We start from the raw sequence: 13,394 nt of genomic DNA, 5'->3' as shown, positions 1-13,394 counted from the left end.
AAAGGTTCTCATCGATGTACTCTAGAATGACCTTCTTATGCTCTTCACCAAGGATACGCGGACGACCATTCTTCTTACGCTTCGCAAATATGCTATCCGGATTCACCTCATACTGTTTGGCCCATCTTTGAGCTGTACGGACATGGGTACCTAACTGTATCTGACTTTGTCCTGATCCGTGTAGAGCGTGTACACTCGCTTGATCGACGCTTCTCTCATGCGAACGTCCACATCCTTTTTTACGTCATCAGTCTCCATGGCGTCTGATCGGCCATCGCTCTCGCGAGTTCGATTATGTAAATACTGCGTGTATGAACTTAGCGTTTCCAGAGCATACTGCTCTTCGTCGACGACGTAGTCCATGGGCTCAGGTCTGCCGTAGTCGTCGACAGCATTGCCTTCCCCATCTTCATAAAAAAACTGGATGCTCATCTTGTATCTGAAATTTCAGCCGTACAATGTGGCAGGAAGGAGGAAAGCTGGGCTAAAATGTTTACATGCTTTATATACTCCTGGAAGATGCGACATCCACACTTGGGAGAATGCGAAATAGGTTTTCATTGGATGACGAATTTAATTTATGGAGTACATGGAAGCTACACGATAGCAATGTGAATATATGGCGCGTTTGCAAAAGAACGTGTTCATGCTGGGGAGCGCCCATCTCGAGATCTTGATAGAGAATCTCGAGTACGGTAGGTAGGAATCCAGCCTGCGACTCTATCTACCAAACCGCGATCTTCATTACCGTGGACCGCCGAGGAAACAAGGACACGTTTGAACTCACACTGCGAATGTTTATCTCGGCCTGTTTGTGTATTCCCGGCTCTGGGTAGTAGATGGCTACGAATAGCTGATATACAGTGCCTTTGTCCATATTCCTGCGCTCCAAACGCGTCGTCGTCGATTCCTCAAGCAGCAACCGCGATCAGGCACACTCAATAATGCCGCCCTCCCTCCAGACAACTCCGATCAGCGATTTACTCTCCCACCTGCTTCTCCAAAATCCAACGGCTGATAACAGCATTCAATCGCAAGCGCATTCTGAAGCCGAGACTGCGCAAGAACAGCAGATTCTTCCTCAAGTTGCTTCACAGTCGGCGGTAACGCTCAATGTACGCAAAGTACCTCAGCTACTGCCTCCACGAGTCAAACTGGTCCAGTACCCAGAAAGCGCAAGCGGCAAGATCGACTGTCTCCAGGAGACACCCGAACAGGGACTCGATCGCGTAACGTAACTGGTTGCCGCACCACCAGTAGAAGAGGAATGCTCAAATCTCAGTGCTGAACGCGTCAAACGTCGTCGAAAATATATAGACAAACAACTAGCAGAAGAAGAAGTCGTGATCCCCAATGATCCAGCAGACGACGAAGATTGCGAGGAATGCAGACAGGAATACAGACGAGAGTACTCTGATGATACTTCAAAACAGGATGAGAGAATGGCAAATTACAAGGAGCGAAAAGAAGAACACAGACTGTCCGACAATGAAGAATATTATGAGAACAGTGAAGTAATACAAGAAGGCGATGCTTTTAACAATATCGGTGAGGCTATCATTTATAATTTACAAATGCAGCTGGCTATCATGGATAAGCTCGCTTTGATAAACAACAAATAGAAAACAACGAGCGAGCAATGGTAAGTTTTGATATAGATATGAAAGATTATCAAGGTTAGAAATGGCTAAATCTGTCATTATCACTGTAGGAACAACTTCAGGCAGTTGCGATGGAGGAGGAAGGAGCAGAGAAGCAGCGTGCGAGAGAATTAAACCTTACCCAGTCAAGTTTGAACCATTTGTGGATGAGAATCAACGCAATGGGAGGATACTATCAGTGATAAATATGAGGGCAGATGTATGGCTGTATGTTTTGTATAATGACTGTGAAAAAGTACACGTAGACATTGATCCTTTTGTTAATAGGGAAAAAAGAGGAAAGGGGAAGATCTGGTGGATGACATTCGCAAGAAGCACTGCGCACAATAGTCGGCGATCTTGCTAATATACAAATCAAATAGTAGGAAATCAGAAGAAGAAAAAAGAAAGAAAAAATCGACTGGGTTTACATTATGGGAAGAAAATGGCTTGTTTTCTCGAAAAAATCGTAGACCGAACTTCTGGTCTGAAAGCACTATTTCAGCTGCGTTAAATACGCCGAATCAGAATGCAGGCGGGAGTTGATTATGAATGATGAATGCATTATAGCCTAACTGATCATCCTTTGATGACACTATATGCTGCCTTCCTACTGACATAATCAACGAGAAAATGCGCTATTTTTACAGATAGTAAATGGGCTGTACCAAATTTGGTATCGACCATATATATCTCGAATATCGTATGTCAGCTGCGCGCGTTCCGCACGTTGCGGGTAGCTACGTGGGATCTGTAAGAGTCTGCAGCAGTTGCATATGACACAAGCTACTCCTGGTAGTATGTGCCACATGTGATGCACTGCAGCGTCTGCAAAGCGCTGCTACCTGCACGCTACCTCCACCCGCAAGCTCTGAATTGTAGGATCCATCAGCGAAGACGATGGTAGATCGTTATTGAAAATAGCGGCGGGCGGTTTAACGTGTTCCCCTTTGATCTGTCCTAGCGTGTTCACAAACTGCACACCGCTGACAGCATTGCATACCAAAATTCCCATTGTCGACATATCTCGTCCAAAGCTGAAATGCTTCTGAAGCTGGATTGCCAGGGTGTATCGAAAGTACATCTTGAGCGAAGCGTGGGCGTAACCATTCCAAAAATTAGGACAAACATATGGAGTTTCAAAGGCGTGGGAAAACTTGGCTGTTTCCTGAACTCAGGAAGTATATCCTGTCTGGTTTTTCTTTTCTTTTTTCTTTTTGCACTTTTTCTTTTCTCCAAACAAGATGTTCTCTGCTATTTCGCGACGAGCCTTGTACAATGTAAGCTTAACGAATTCAAGTAATCGCGTGCTGCTCTGACGAACACAATATGTAGGTCGGCACCCGCACCGCCTTTTCAAACTCCAGACGGCTAGTATCTTCAATCACTTACAACGCCGACGTTGCCAACTTGTCACCCGAGCAGGAGGAGGTAAAAAACTAATCCTGACAAAAAGTATAGCATCACTCTTATGTGTTCCCGTGATAGCTTCGAGAGGCTGTACACAACTATGTTCAAGCAGAACTTGCGCCACGCGCTGCAGAAATCGACAAGTCGAACGATTTCCCTATGGACATGTGGCAAAAGTTCGGTACTATGGGCTTGCTCGGTATCACTGCTCCTCCAGAGTACGGCGGTCTTGGCCTTGGCTACCTCGAGCACACGTTTGTCATGGAGGAGATCTCACGCGCCAGTGGATCTGTTGCGCTGAGTTACGGCGCGCACTCCAACTTGTGTGTCAACCAGATCGTGAGAAACGGCAACGAGGCACAAAAGAAAAAGTATCTGCCAAAGGTAAAAAAGATATTTTTTACGAGTATTAGAATTGGGGATGATGGCTAACGGCAAGCTGTCTCTCTCTTTGCAGCTTATTTCCGGCGAACACGTTGGCGCTCTTGCCATGTCCGAGCCAGGTTCTGGATCCGATGTCGTTAGCATGAAGCTCAGAGCAGAAAAGAAGGGAGATCGCTACATACTGAATGGAAACAAGATGTGGATTACAAATGGACCCGACGCGGATGTACTCGTTGTGTACGCAAAAACCGATCCTGAAGCAGGTCCCCGAGGCATCACTGCATTTTTGATTGAAAAGGTAAAGTCACCACGTACTTTTATTGAAAGTACGAAACTCATATTTGTTATTGCAGAACTTTAAAGGATTCTCTACAGCTCAAAAGCTCGATAAGCTCGGTATGCGCGGTTCAAACACCTGCGAACTCATCTTTGAAAACTGTGAAGTGCCCGGTAAGATAGTCTCAATAAATTAGCTTGATGAGGATCGTTGCACTGATTTTTTTTATTGTAGCTGAAAACGTGCTCGGTGCTGAGGGCAAGGGTGTTTACGTGCTGATGAGCGGTTTGGACCTGGAGCGGCTCGTGCTTTCTGGTGGTCCTTTAGGGTGAGAGCCGGAAGAAAAATTAAGGGGAAAGAGAGACAAAGATGTCTTATTAGGATTTATTACATCTAGCTTGATGCAAGCTGCATTGGATGTTGCTGTTCCCTATGTCCATGAACGACACCAGTTCGGTGTACCTATTGGAGAATTCCAGGTACGAGATTGTGTGTATATCATTTCCATATTTGTCCTGACGGTTGCTGTTGGCACATGATGACAGTTGATCCAAGGCAAGCTCGCTGACATGTACACCAAGCTGAATGCATCCCGTGCATATGTATACTCTGTTGCACGCGCTTGTGATAAGGGCAAGATCAGTAACAAGGACTGCGCTGGCGCCATCCTTTACTCTGCAGAGCGCGCAACAGAAGTTGCTCTCGATGCCATCCAGTGTCTTGGTGGCAACGGATATACCAACGAGTACCCGACCGGCCGTATCCTGCGAGACGCCAAGCTCTATGAAATTGGTGCGGGAACCAGCGAAATTCGACGAATGCTGATAGGTCGCGAATTCAACAAGCTGTTCAAATAGTTTACATATCAAATAAATATGCCTTTTGAATAGACATGAAAAACCATCAATTCCTTTCTTCACTGCTGAGAGATTGCATCGTGCAATAATCTTTTATCTCGGACAGATGAGGTTTTGCGCGATCGTATGATTACTTTATGTAGACAATGGTCAATAGCACTGTAAAAGCTCAAGAAAGGTACAAATATGTCCGCTGGGTATGCCATGGTTTCCAGGCACTCTGCTGGAGGAGACTTTACGTCAAAAGTGAGGCTCAACTACCACATCATGCAGCCTTTTGTGTGACAAGCATGGTTCTTCGGAAAATGAAAAGGCGACTCCGTGCCTCCAACCCCTTCATCCCTTTTTTTCCCTTGTTCCTCTTTCAAGGTCATAATGAATTTCGAAGATCTTGTCGATATGGACTGGCTGTCCACCCACGAAGAAGAGCCAGTGCCTGAAGGCACAACGGCAAGTGAGATCTCTCTCGCTTCCCTGTCAAAGCTGTCTTTGGAACCACCTCCGACTGCTTGTCTGGAACCCACCGAGGCGCCTCCGCCAGACTTTGCAATGCCCACCACTGAACAGATTCGCCAGCTGATTGAGATCGCGAAAAAGCATCTAGCGCAGAGGGACCAGGAACTGCAAGACGAGGTGCTTCAGAAGCTATCACAGCCAGAGACTGTGGCGCCGGACGAACTGGTGATAAAGAAATCGGCGGCTGAGCGCCGCCCTTCATGCACAGAGGAGTCGCTGGAAGCCATGGCTGAAGCAGAGGGCCTCGACCTCAAGAAACTGACACCGCGCGAACGAAGGCAGCTCAGAAACAAGATTTCTGCAAGGAATTTTCGAGTGAGGAGAAAAGGTAAAGAAAAAATTTATCTTCCTTTATTTACATCGACGGGAAATATCTCACGCTGCTGCTGCTATATCCTTTGTAGAATATATTACTGCTCTTGAGCAGGAAGTTGAAGAACATAAACGGCACGTGGCCGAACTTATGGAAAAGCTGACAAGATCAGAAGTTGAGAACAAGGAATTGAGGGATCAAGTTGAACGTCTTACTCTTCAAAATCAAGCGCTTGAACAACAGCAACAACAGCAGCAGCAGCAACAGCAATCACAATCACAGCAACCGCAACCACACCGAGCTCCTTCCTCACCTCTTTCGAAACCCAATCTGAACAAGGATATTGGTCTACTTGGAGCCAAGGCAACAGATACATACCGACAAGATACGCGCATCCTCGTTTCCAGCGCAGTTATGCCCGACTGGGATTGGAAACAGATCTTGGAAAATGACAGCTGGAATTGTCCCTTGAAACCAGAAGAACGAGATTTTGCGGACAAGCAAAGTCAAGACAGTACATACTTGGAATATCTGTACGATACTCTCATCATGGGTACATTAATATCCAACGGCGACAAGGCAAAGAACTTTTGGTGGTGGTCGTAAACTCCTTCCTTCACTTGTAAATACACTATGTTCTTCTTTTAGCGTGATGAATTGATCCTCTCTGTGTTTTTCTTATTTAAATGGAATCTGAAACTTTTCAAGCCTGCTTTCAACTGACTTGAACTTTACCGACAAATGTCATTTGATTGTGTGTTCCTGAAATGTCAAGTGTGGCAATTTTCGCCACCGCGGCTATCACAGGTCAATTTGCTAGGTGAACAGAAAATCGGCCCCCCTCCTCTCTTCGATGGCGGAGTTCTTGGAGAAATGAATGACCGAAGACACGCGCCCGCCGCTTTGATCGCTGAATCTGCTTTTCGAGAAGAAAATGTCAGATCCAAGGTATGCACTACGACAAGGAGTTGCAGCAAGCTCGATCAATAGACTGATCGTATACTTGTAGCTTTACAGGACAGTTGCCACCACCAAATTCATCAGGGTCAAGTAATCCTGTCCTGCCACCCATGAATCTCCAGCCTCCACCCGGAACTATGCTTGCCCAACACGCACCCAGCACAGCTTCAGAGATACCGCACTTACCACCAGCACCGGCACTCACGACCTCGCCTCCAGCTCCTTACTATACACCTCCATATCCTTACCCGCAACCGCCTTCTTCTCAACCTTGGCTTCCACACCGACCTCCACCACCAGCAGCAGAGTACTTTCAACAACAGCAACATCCTCCTCCTCCACCACCGCCGGCTGGCCCGCCGTTACAGCCATGGTCACAACCATATCAACCACCGCAACAGCAACAGCAGCAGCAATTACAACAGCAGCCAGTCTCGGCGCAGATGGAACCTTTTCCTGAACCGAAGATTAAGCAGGAGGTGCATTAACCAATGCTGTCTGTTTCCTCTGACTCCCATATCTGATTTTGGCACCTTTGTAGGAACAAACGGCTTCAAGTAGTAGTACTAGTAAACCATCACCGTCAGCTGCACCGATAAGTTCAGTTATATCCATGACCGATTCATTTTCTGCACCGCAGCAGCATCATAAGCAACAGCAACAAAAGCAAGAAGAAGAATCACGACGGTTAGAAGAGCTCGCGCCACGATCCTATCTCGATTCCACCGTCGTACCCACATTGTTAGAAGGATTGAAGGCTGTAGTACTAGAACGGTAAATTGGTTTACGCCATACTGCCCAATTTCGTTGCTCAACTCGCTGTTTCTAGTCCTACGGATCCCCTCGCATTTCTTGGACAGTATTTGCTTGACAGATCCAAAAGGAAAAATGGGTCACACTCATGATAACGAGAATTGAGTAATTTTGGAAGGAGGAGTGGAGGGGTAGGGAGTCTAATACTTGTATTATATTCTATTCCTCATTTTGCTGCTGCTGCTCTGGGAATAATGTGCGCAGCTCGTCGGCTTCTTGTTTCATCTCTTCAGCGGAACGCGGCTTGCGCTCCTCATTATCTACACCTCTACTCTTCTTTTTTCCGGCAAGCTCGTCGTAGATATCGTCGTTGTTTGCCCAATCGCCCACTTTCCGTGGAATAACATGCATATGTACATGAGGAACCTGCAATAAAAAAAGAAGAAATTAACAACGACGATGAATCCAATCTGCACAAAGGAATTTGTCTTGTTCGTTCATACCGTTTGGCCTGCCTGTGGACCATCCTGAATAACCATTGTCAGGGATGTGCCATCATAGTGCTTTTCTAGAACCGGTCCAATTCTATGCGCGCATGTCATCATATCGGTGGCCTGGGTGGCAATAACAGTTAAAAGTCATAGCAGCAAATTCGTTGCTGTACCACTATACCTCGTCTGGAGTAAGGTCCGCGAATCTTGGTGCTAATCGTTTGGATATTACAAGGACATCTAAACATCATAGTAGAATATTAAAAATAAATAGTTATGACCCCTTGGTAACCATCATATATGCCTGTCGATACATACGTCCACTGTGAAACCGTGGGTAGGGGTGGTAGTTAGCGCCAAGTTCAGAAAGAGCGGTGGGTATGGCAAACCTTACGCTGTGATTGGCTTCAAATTGACCACGCCGAGGCAGAATTTGGATTTGTAAAAGACTTGGGATTCTGGAATGCTGTGTGGGCCGAATTGGTACACTTTGGGCAATCGCATAGTTGACAGGTCTTTCTGAACAAAAGAGAAAGGCGTGTTAGGGAACGGAGTAACAATTGGTCCGTCATGCCCTGGATGTAGTCCAATAGTAAGTGTTCTGTACTGAATAAAAACGACATGGATGTTTCGTATTTGGGTGTAAGTATCGTGGCAACAGCAGCAAATAATTCATCGCGTTTGTCGTGATATGAACTATATACATGCTTTGCTCTGTGCTCCATCGATTTACCCAGTGAAGATCGCTCCCAGTTTACAGTATAGCCGCTTATACCATTCAAAGCATCTACCAGCTTTGGATAAGATGTGATAAATCTTTCCCTTCTTTACAAAGCGCAATTTGCCTTTACTATTACTGCAATGCAAACTTGCTGTTGTCGTGTACAACGAGAAACATTCGTTGACACCGCAACATCTCGCTTTATCAGTGATTTGCACTCAGCCGGAGTTGTACCAACTATCTTTTTGTCAATGACGCGATTCAACGGCTGCATCGATCTGCATAGCGGTAAAGTCAAGCAGATCGTGGGTGGCTCGCTCAGTGACAAGGCGCCCGAGGATCTAAAGACGAACTTTGTTGCGACGTACGTACGTTCTAAGAAGCACTGCATCGAACAACATGGTCTGACAGCGCTCGTATACACAACAGTGAATCACCTGCATACTATGCAAATCTATACAAGACGCACAAGGTCACACGCTGTCACGTAATCAAACTCGGGCCCAACAATGACAAGGCTGCTCGCGAAGCTCTCGCCGCTTGGCCGCTGGGTCTACAAATAGGAGGCGGTATCACCTTGGATAATGCGTTGCAGTGGCTGGAACACGGTGCATCCAAGGTATATATATAACAACAGAGCTGAAGTTGTTACTCAGGATGGGATCTAGATAACAACAACGTTGCATACTGTATAGGTGATAGTTACCAGCTTTTTGTTTCCAGATGCAAAGTTTTCTCTGGAACGATTGCAGGCATTGAGTCAACTGGTTGGCAAAGAAAAGCTGGTCGTAGATGTCAGGTAAGGTGCTGCTTGCACTGATAGGAGAAATATCGTCTCTAATTGCTTTCTTTTTCAGCTGTCGAAAACGATCAGACAAATGGATTGTCGCCATGAACAAATGGCAGACTATGACTGACATGGAAGTAAACAAGGAAACTCTAGATATGCTATCAGAATATTGCAGGTTAGGATAGCAAGAGCGATGAAAAAAATTACCACATTGCTTACTGATTTACACAGTGAGTTCCTAATACACGCAGCGGATGTTGAAGGCCTTTGCAATGGAATAGACCAGGAGCTTGTACAAAGTAAGATTGAATATTTACGCTAGTTCAATGGCTAGATTCACATAAATTTTCTCTCAATTTTTAGAGTTGGGCGAGTGGGTAAAGATTCCAACAACCTATGCAGGTGGAGGAAAATGTATGTACCAAAAGAGTAATGCAAATGACAACGTACTAACCTGTATTTTGCTAGCTTTGGAAGATTTAGCATTGGTGGATAAATTGTCAAACGGAAAAGTGGATTTGACATTTGGCAGGTGAGCATACACTGAGAAGAGCTTGTCGTTCTAAAGCGGGCATTGACATTGATACTTGAAAATCGCAGTGCATTGGATATCTTTGGAGGCAACGGTGTTTCATTCAAAGATTGTGTGTCCTGGAATGAAGAGCATCCTGAAGCATAGACTTGTTCAATGTAATATTGAAATGCATTATCAGAAGGGCCCCGTTTCTTTGCTTGTCTCAAAAGTTCCATCGAAAATGTTTGTAAGAGATCCATCATGCTAAGGACAACGGAAAAATGAAGACAGCTTCTTGGTACCCCATCCTTTGTTGTTCAAGTACATATAATAAATAGGAGAGATCTTTGTATTTATCTCTTTGATTGCCCCCATTCGCAAGCACTTTAAATGACGAAATCCTCTTTGTCGTACCTTTTTCCCGCGTTTTTCCATCTTTTTTCTTCATCCTGTCTATTCATGCGTAGAACGGTGTCAACCTCCTTAATGGGCAACGCGTTTAGTCTGTCCAACACTGACGACTATCTGTCTGTCCGAAGCAAACTCCAAAGAGTTTCAGTGTGCAGTGCTACCCAAGAAGTCAAAGCAGGTTTCTATGCATGATAAAACATAACAGAATGGTTTTCCAAGTTACGGCGAATGCCAACAAATTTGTGCATTCGGTCTAGTGGTCAACAAAGGGGATGGCTTCGATGCAGTTGCAATGCAATCGGCCGAGAGCTATTTGGTTCGTGGCAATATAGCCAAGATGATTCATGAGAAAAAAAGGCAATGCCAGTTGCAAATGTATCAGTAGCGATTTGGGCACATGTTTGTGAAAAGGCGATGCAACGGAACAAGACGAACTTCTAATCTAACAGTTTTCGTTCGATCTTTCTACACCTTCCCAGGAAGCTCGCTGTAGGCTTACTCGACTTTGCAAGACCTGCCACAAATGGGGAAAAAGCTACTCCCGATGTAATGCAACGCTCACCGCGTGCTTGACGGCGTGGCATGCCGTATTCAACCCACCGTCTGTTGTCCGCGTTTTCGTATTGCTCTTTTCAAACAGCATTCTGTGCTTTGAAGCGTTGAATCTGGCTGTACACTTTTTCCAAAAATTAATGTCGCTGCAATTTGCCGATATGCAAGTTTTAAAATGCATAGATGCAGAAAGCTTGCTCGACTGGGCGGATGAAATCCCAGAAATCCTGGCCTGGCGAAACGCAGACCTGGTTGATATCAACCGTAAAGCAGTTCAAAACTCTGCGCAATAGAAACCTGGGTATCCGCCTCCAAGCGTCGCCGTGGATCAAGATACTGGCCATCTGTCTCCAACTGCTCACTCGTATGAAAATTTGAGCATTTTGTGTGTGCCAATTTTTATAGACTCTTCACATTTTAGTTTGTGGCAACCCACTTCTTATATTTTGTTCAACATCGCACACAAAACAGAGTAGTACGAAACCTTGCTTTAAGTAAACCCTTAACCTCTCTATTACATCTTCACAATAAAATAGCTCAAATTCTACCATCCACGCTCAGCTGCTGCGAAGTACCCACAACCGCAGAAGCATTTTGGATGACTGTAAAAGCCGAATATCTTAGAGTTCGTCATTATTCCGTCTTCTGTATCTGTGAAATGAAATTTACTTGTCTTCAAAGGACTGTCATATCATATCGTACATAAGAACACATTCGCATCACATGCATCAAATAGGCAGCATCGGATAACATATAGGGAAGCTAACAAGATGAAGGATCCTGCAATACGGAAGCATAGTAGCTTATTCGGTGGACCTAATTTCGGTCGACCGACCCATCTTCATTAGGCTCATTCAAGCGGCAAATGCACTTTTTGTGGTCGGCGCCATTGTTCAAAAATGGAATGGTGCTGCCACGAAACTGCCTCTGTGATCGACTAGAGCTAAATCAGTAGTTTGGGTCATGCCGTTTCAGCCTACACACTCTTTCTTTCTTCCTTCCCTCAGTTTAGACCAATGTCGAACTTGCCTGATTACTATGAGATTCTCGAAGTAACCGAATCGGCCACCCAGACCGAGATTCGTGAAGGTTGGTTGTTAGCGCAAAAGCAGAACAGCAAGCTTCATCGTGTTAACTTGCCTTCACATAGCATACAAGAAGCAAGCGCTTCTGCATCACCCCGATCGTCTCGGGGAGGATGCTTCTCGCGAAGAACGCGATAAGGCGACCAAGCATTTCCAATTAGTTGCTGACGCCTATTATATTTTGAGCGACTCGACACGTCGACAGCAGTACGATCAAGCTAGACGGCGACAGCAGCGCGCTACTCCCATGTCCGAGGCAATGCCTCGATCATCTACCACTGAAGCAAACCATATCTTTGGAAATGTATTTGACGAGCTGTTGCGGCCAGAAGGTATTGGGATCGTGTTGTTTTGTGCATAACATTTTCTTGGCAAAGCTGCATCTGACAAGAAATTTATCCAGTTGAACATCCATCGCATTTGTGGCGTATTCTAGGTGCAGGTGCTGGTGCCGTCATTGGATTTATAATTGCTAACGTCGGTGGCGCTGCCGTTGTATGTATCCATCCGCCTGCCTTTACATTGAATTGCTGAAATCCAAGGCATTAAATACTACTCTTCTAGGGTGCATTTGCAGGCAAGACTTTGGGACAGATCAGAGACAACAAGGGCAAGTTATATGTGCACGTAACATTGATTAGTATTTTGCACTCATGCTTGAATAATGTACAGGTGTATCTGTCTACACTGCTTTTCAAAGACTCAGTATCAACGAACGACGTGATATCCTGACGACTCTGCTGACTCGATTCCTGACTCAGGGTGCAGCTGGCATCATGAAATAGTTTCATCATCACGTTACATGTGTATATCTATATTACCATCATTTATTGTTCCTTGTTACAAGATGTATTTTTTGCCCTGCTCCAGTCCAAAAGAGTAAGGCAGTAATTGGCCCATTGTCAAATCCAGCGATTGGCCATCCTTGGTAAGCAAATACACCGGCGTTGATGTCTCCAAGAATTCAGAAAGGAATTGTCTTTTTTATCGTTTGATACTTGGCATAAGCACGTACATTATTGAAATCATCCTTCTTCTGTGATTTACCTGCAAATACCACACGGTGAAATATGATCATCTTGGTCTGTCGATACTGCTAGCGCAACAAAGTCTTTGCGACCTTCACTCTAGCAATTTGTCGTTCAATACTATGCAGGCCTACGCAGTTTACATATTTCTTACTATGGCTTTAACGCAGGCCGTGCGCTCCGCGCATATCGCGCCACCTTCAATTGCAAAGAAGTGTTAGCAGACAGACTGGCGTAAACTTGTTCAACCGAGAAACGCTGAGTCCTACCGTACGAGGCATTCTCAACATTGCAACCTGAATGTACAGAGAGTTAGCAGCTCGGACAGTTTGGAATGGGACAGAGTACTTGCCCTGAAAGATGGTGCCATCACTCATTAGCAAGGCGGCACCAACACGAAACTTGGAGTAGGGCGAATACGACGTTTCTCGAGCTAGAAGCACCAAAGTTGTAACAGCAGAGCGGTACACTGCAAGTATTGTCTTATCTTACCTGTCAGAGCTTTCTCGAAAAGTTTTTGCTTGGTTTCTTCAGCAATGGCCATTATTTTGATGTCAAAAGAAGAACAAATCCGAATATACGCGTGTGTGTGAGAAAAGATCAGAGAAAGCCCTAATCCTCGGTCTTCGAATCTAGATAACCTTTTGCATGAGCTACTTTGCGTTGCACAAACGCCAGATTGGGACCTGCTG

The 13,394-nt window shown here is 45.3% G+C and overlaps 11 protein-coding genes across 11 annotated transcripts; 7 read left to right on the top strand and 4 right to left on the bottom strand.

The window, feature by feature from the left end:
* Positions 1-150: 150 nt before the first annotated feature.
* VTP01DRAFT_4285 (uncharacterized protein) lies at positions 151-877 on the bottom strand (the record flags this gene model as incomplete). The annotated part of the gene is made up of 3 exons (XM_069382950.1): positions 151-432; positions 641-724; positions 788-877. The coding sequence occupies 3 exons, from the start codon at positions 875-877 to the stop codon at positions 151-153; spliced, it is 456 nt and encodes a 151-aa protein (XP_069243700.1).
* Positions 878-944: 67 nt separating this feature from the next.
* VTP01DRAFT_4284 (uncharacterized protein) lies at positions 945-1,843 on the top strand (the record flags this gene model as incomplete). Its single annotated transcript, XM_069382949.1, has 4 exons — positions 945-1,234; positions 1,283-1,548; positions 1,623-1,642; positions 1,712-1,843. 4 exons carry the CDS (start codon positions 945-947, stop codon positions 1,841-1,843), a joined length of 708 nt encoding a protein of 235 aa, XP_069243699.1.
* A 537-nt stretch (positions 1,844-2,380) lies between these two features.
* On the bottom strand, positions 2,381-2,724 carry VTP01DRAFT_4283 (uncharacterized protein; the record flags this gene model as incomplete). Its single annotated transcript, XM_069382948.1, has 2 exons — positions 2,381-2,432; positions 2,486-2,724. 2 exons carry the CDS (start codon positions 2,722-2,724, stop codon positions 2,381-2,383), a joined length of 291 nt encoding a protein of 96 aa, XP_069243698.1.
* Positions 2,725-2,884: 160 nt separating this feature from the next.
* On the top strand, positions 2,885-4,568 carry VTP01DRAFT_4282 (uncharacterized protein; the record flags this gene model as incomplete). Its single annotated transcript, XM_069382947.1, has 8 exons — positions 2,885-2,920; positions 2,976-3,071; positions 3,129-3,434; positions 3,508-3,732; positions 3,788-3,884; positions 3,946-4,039; positions 4,109-4,190; positions 4,257-4,568. The coding sequence occupies 8 exons, from the start codon at positions 2,885-2,887 to the stop codon at positions 4,566-4,568; spliced, it is 1,248 nt and encodes a 415-aa protein (XP_069243697.1).
* Positions 4,569-4,943: 375 nt separating this feature from the next.
* On the top strand, positions 4,944-6,003 carry VTP01DRAFT_4281 (uncharacterized protein; the record flags this gene model as incomplete). The annotated part of the gene is made up of 2 exons (XM_069382946.1): positions 4,944-5,412; positions 5,489-6,003. 2 exons carry the CDS (start codon positions 4,944-4,946, stop codon positions 6,001-6,003), a joined length of 984 nt encoding a protein of 327 aa, XP_069243696.1.
* Positions 6,004-6,331: 328 nt separating this feature from the next.
* On the top strand, positions 6,332-7,262 carry VTP01DRAFT_4280 (uncharacterized protein; the record flags this gene model as incomplete). Its single annotated transcript, XM_069382945.1, has 4 exons — positions 6,332-6,345; positions 6,407-6,836; positions 6,899-7,131; positions 7,187-7,262. The coding sequence occupies 4 exons, from the start codon at positions 6,332-6,334 to the stop codon at positions 7,260-7,262; spliced, it is 753 nt and encodes a 250-aa protein (XP_069243695.1).
* A 67-nt stretch (positions 7,263-7,329) lies between these two features.
* Positions 7,330-8,105, bottom strand: VTP01DRAFT_4279 (uncharacterized protein; the record flags this gene model as incomplete). Its single annotated transcript, XM_069382943.1, has 5 exons — positions 7,330-7,536; positions 7,614-7,724; positions 7,783-7,841; positions 7,920-7,924; positions 7,996-8,105. The coding sequence occupies 5 exons, from the start codon at positions 8,103-8,105 to the stop codon at positions 7,330-7,332; spliced, it is 492 nt and encodes a 163-aa protein (XP_069243694.1).
* A 468-nt stretch (positions 8,106-8,573) lies between these two features.
* VTP01DRAFT_4278 (uncharacterized protein) lies at positions 8,574-9,791 on the top strand (the record flags this gene model as incomplete). Its single annotated transcript, XM_069382942.1, has 8 exons — positions 8,574-8,686; positions 8,752-8,941; positions 9,018-9,121; positions 9,180-9,287; positions 9,344-9,411; positions 9,476-9,526; positions 9,581-9,644; positions 9,713-9,791. The coding sequence occupies 8 exons, from the start codon at positions 8,574-8,576 to the stop codon at positions 9,789-9,791; spliced, it is 777 nt and encodes a 258-aa protein (XP_069243693.1).
* A 294-nt stretch (positions 9,792-10,085) lies between these two features.
* Positions 10,086-10,882, top strand: VTP01DRAFT_4277 (uncharacterized protein; the record flags this gene model as incomplete). The annotated part of the gene is made up of 2 exons (XM_069382941.1): positions 10,086-10,215; positions 10,773-10,882. The coding sequence occupies 2 exons, from the start codon at positions 10,086-10,088 to the stop codon at positions 10,880-10,882; spliced, it is 240 nt and encodes a 79-aa protein (XP_069243692.1).
* A 723-nt stretch (positions 10,883-11,605) lies between these two features.
* On the top strand, positions 11,606-12,459 carry VTP01DRAFT_4276 (uncharacterized protein; the record flags this gene model as incomplete). Its single annotated transcript, XM_069382940.1, has 5 exons — positions 11,606-11,678; positions 11,740-12,006; positions 12,078-12,169; positions 12,239-12,284; positions 12,347-12,459. The coding sequence occupies 5 exons, from the start codon at positions 11,606-11,608 to the stop codon at positions 12,457-12,459; spliced, it is 591 nt and encodes a 196-aa protein (XP_069243691.1).
* A 55-nt stretch (positions 12,460-12,514) lies between these two features.
* VTP01DRAFT_4275 (uncharacterized protein) lies at positions 12,515-13,246 on the bottom strand (the record flags this gene model as incomplete). The annotated part of the gene is made up of 4 exons (XM_069382939.1): positions 12,515-12,653; positions 12,722-12,801; positions 12,972-13,135; positions 13,195-13,246. 4 exons carry the CDS (start codon positions 13,244-13,246, stop codon positions 12,515-12,517), a joined length of 435 nt encoding a protein of 144 aa, XP_069243690.1.
* Positions 13,247-13,394: the final 148 nt, after the last annotated feature.

This window comes from Rhizomucor pusillus, assembly GCF_041956525.1.
Source record: "Rhizomucor pusillus strain CBS 183.67 unplaced genomic scaffold VTP01scaffold_2, whole genome shotgun sequence".
Classification (NCBI taxonomy): Eukaryota; Fungi; Mucoromycota; class Mucoromycetes; order Mucorales; family Lichtheimiaceae; genus Rhizomucor; species Rhizomucor pusillus.
This window is presented reverse-complemented; position numbering and strand designations above follow the sequence as displayed.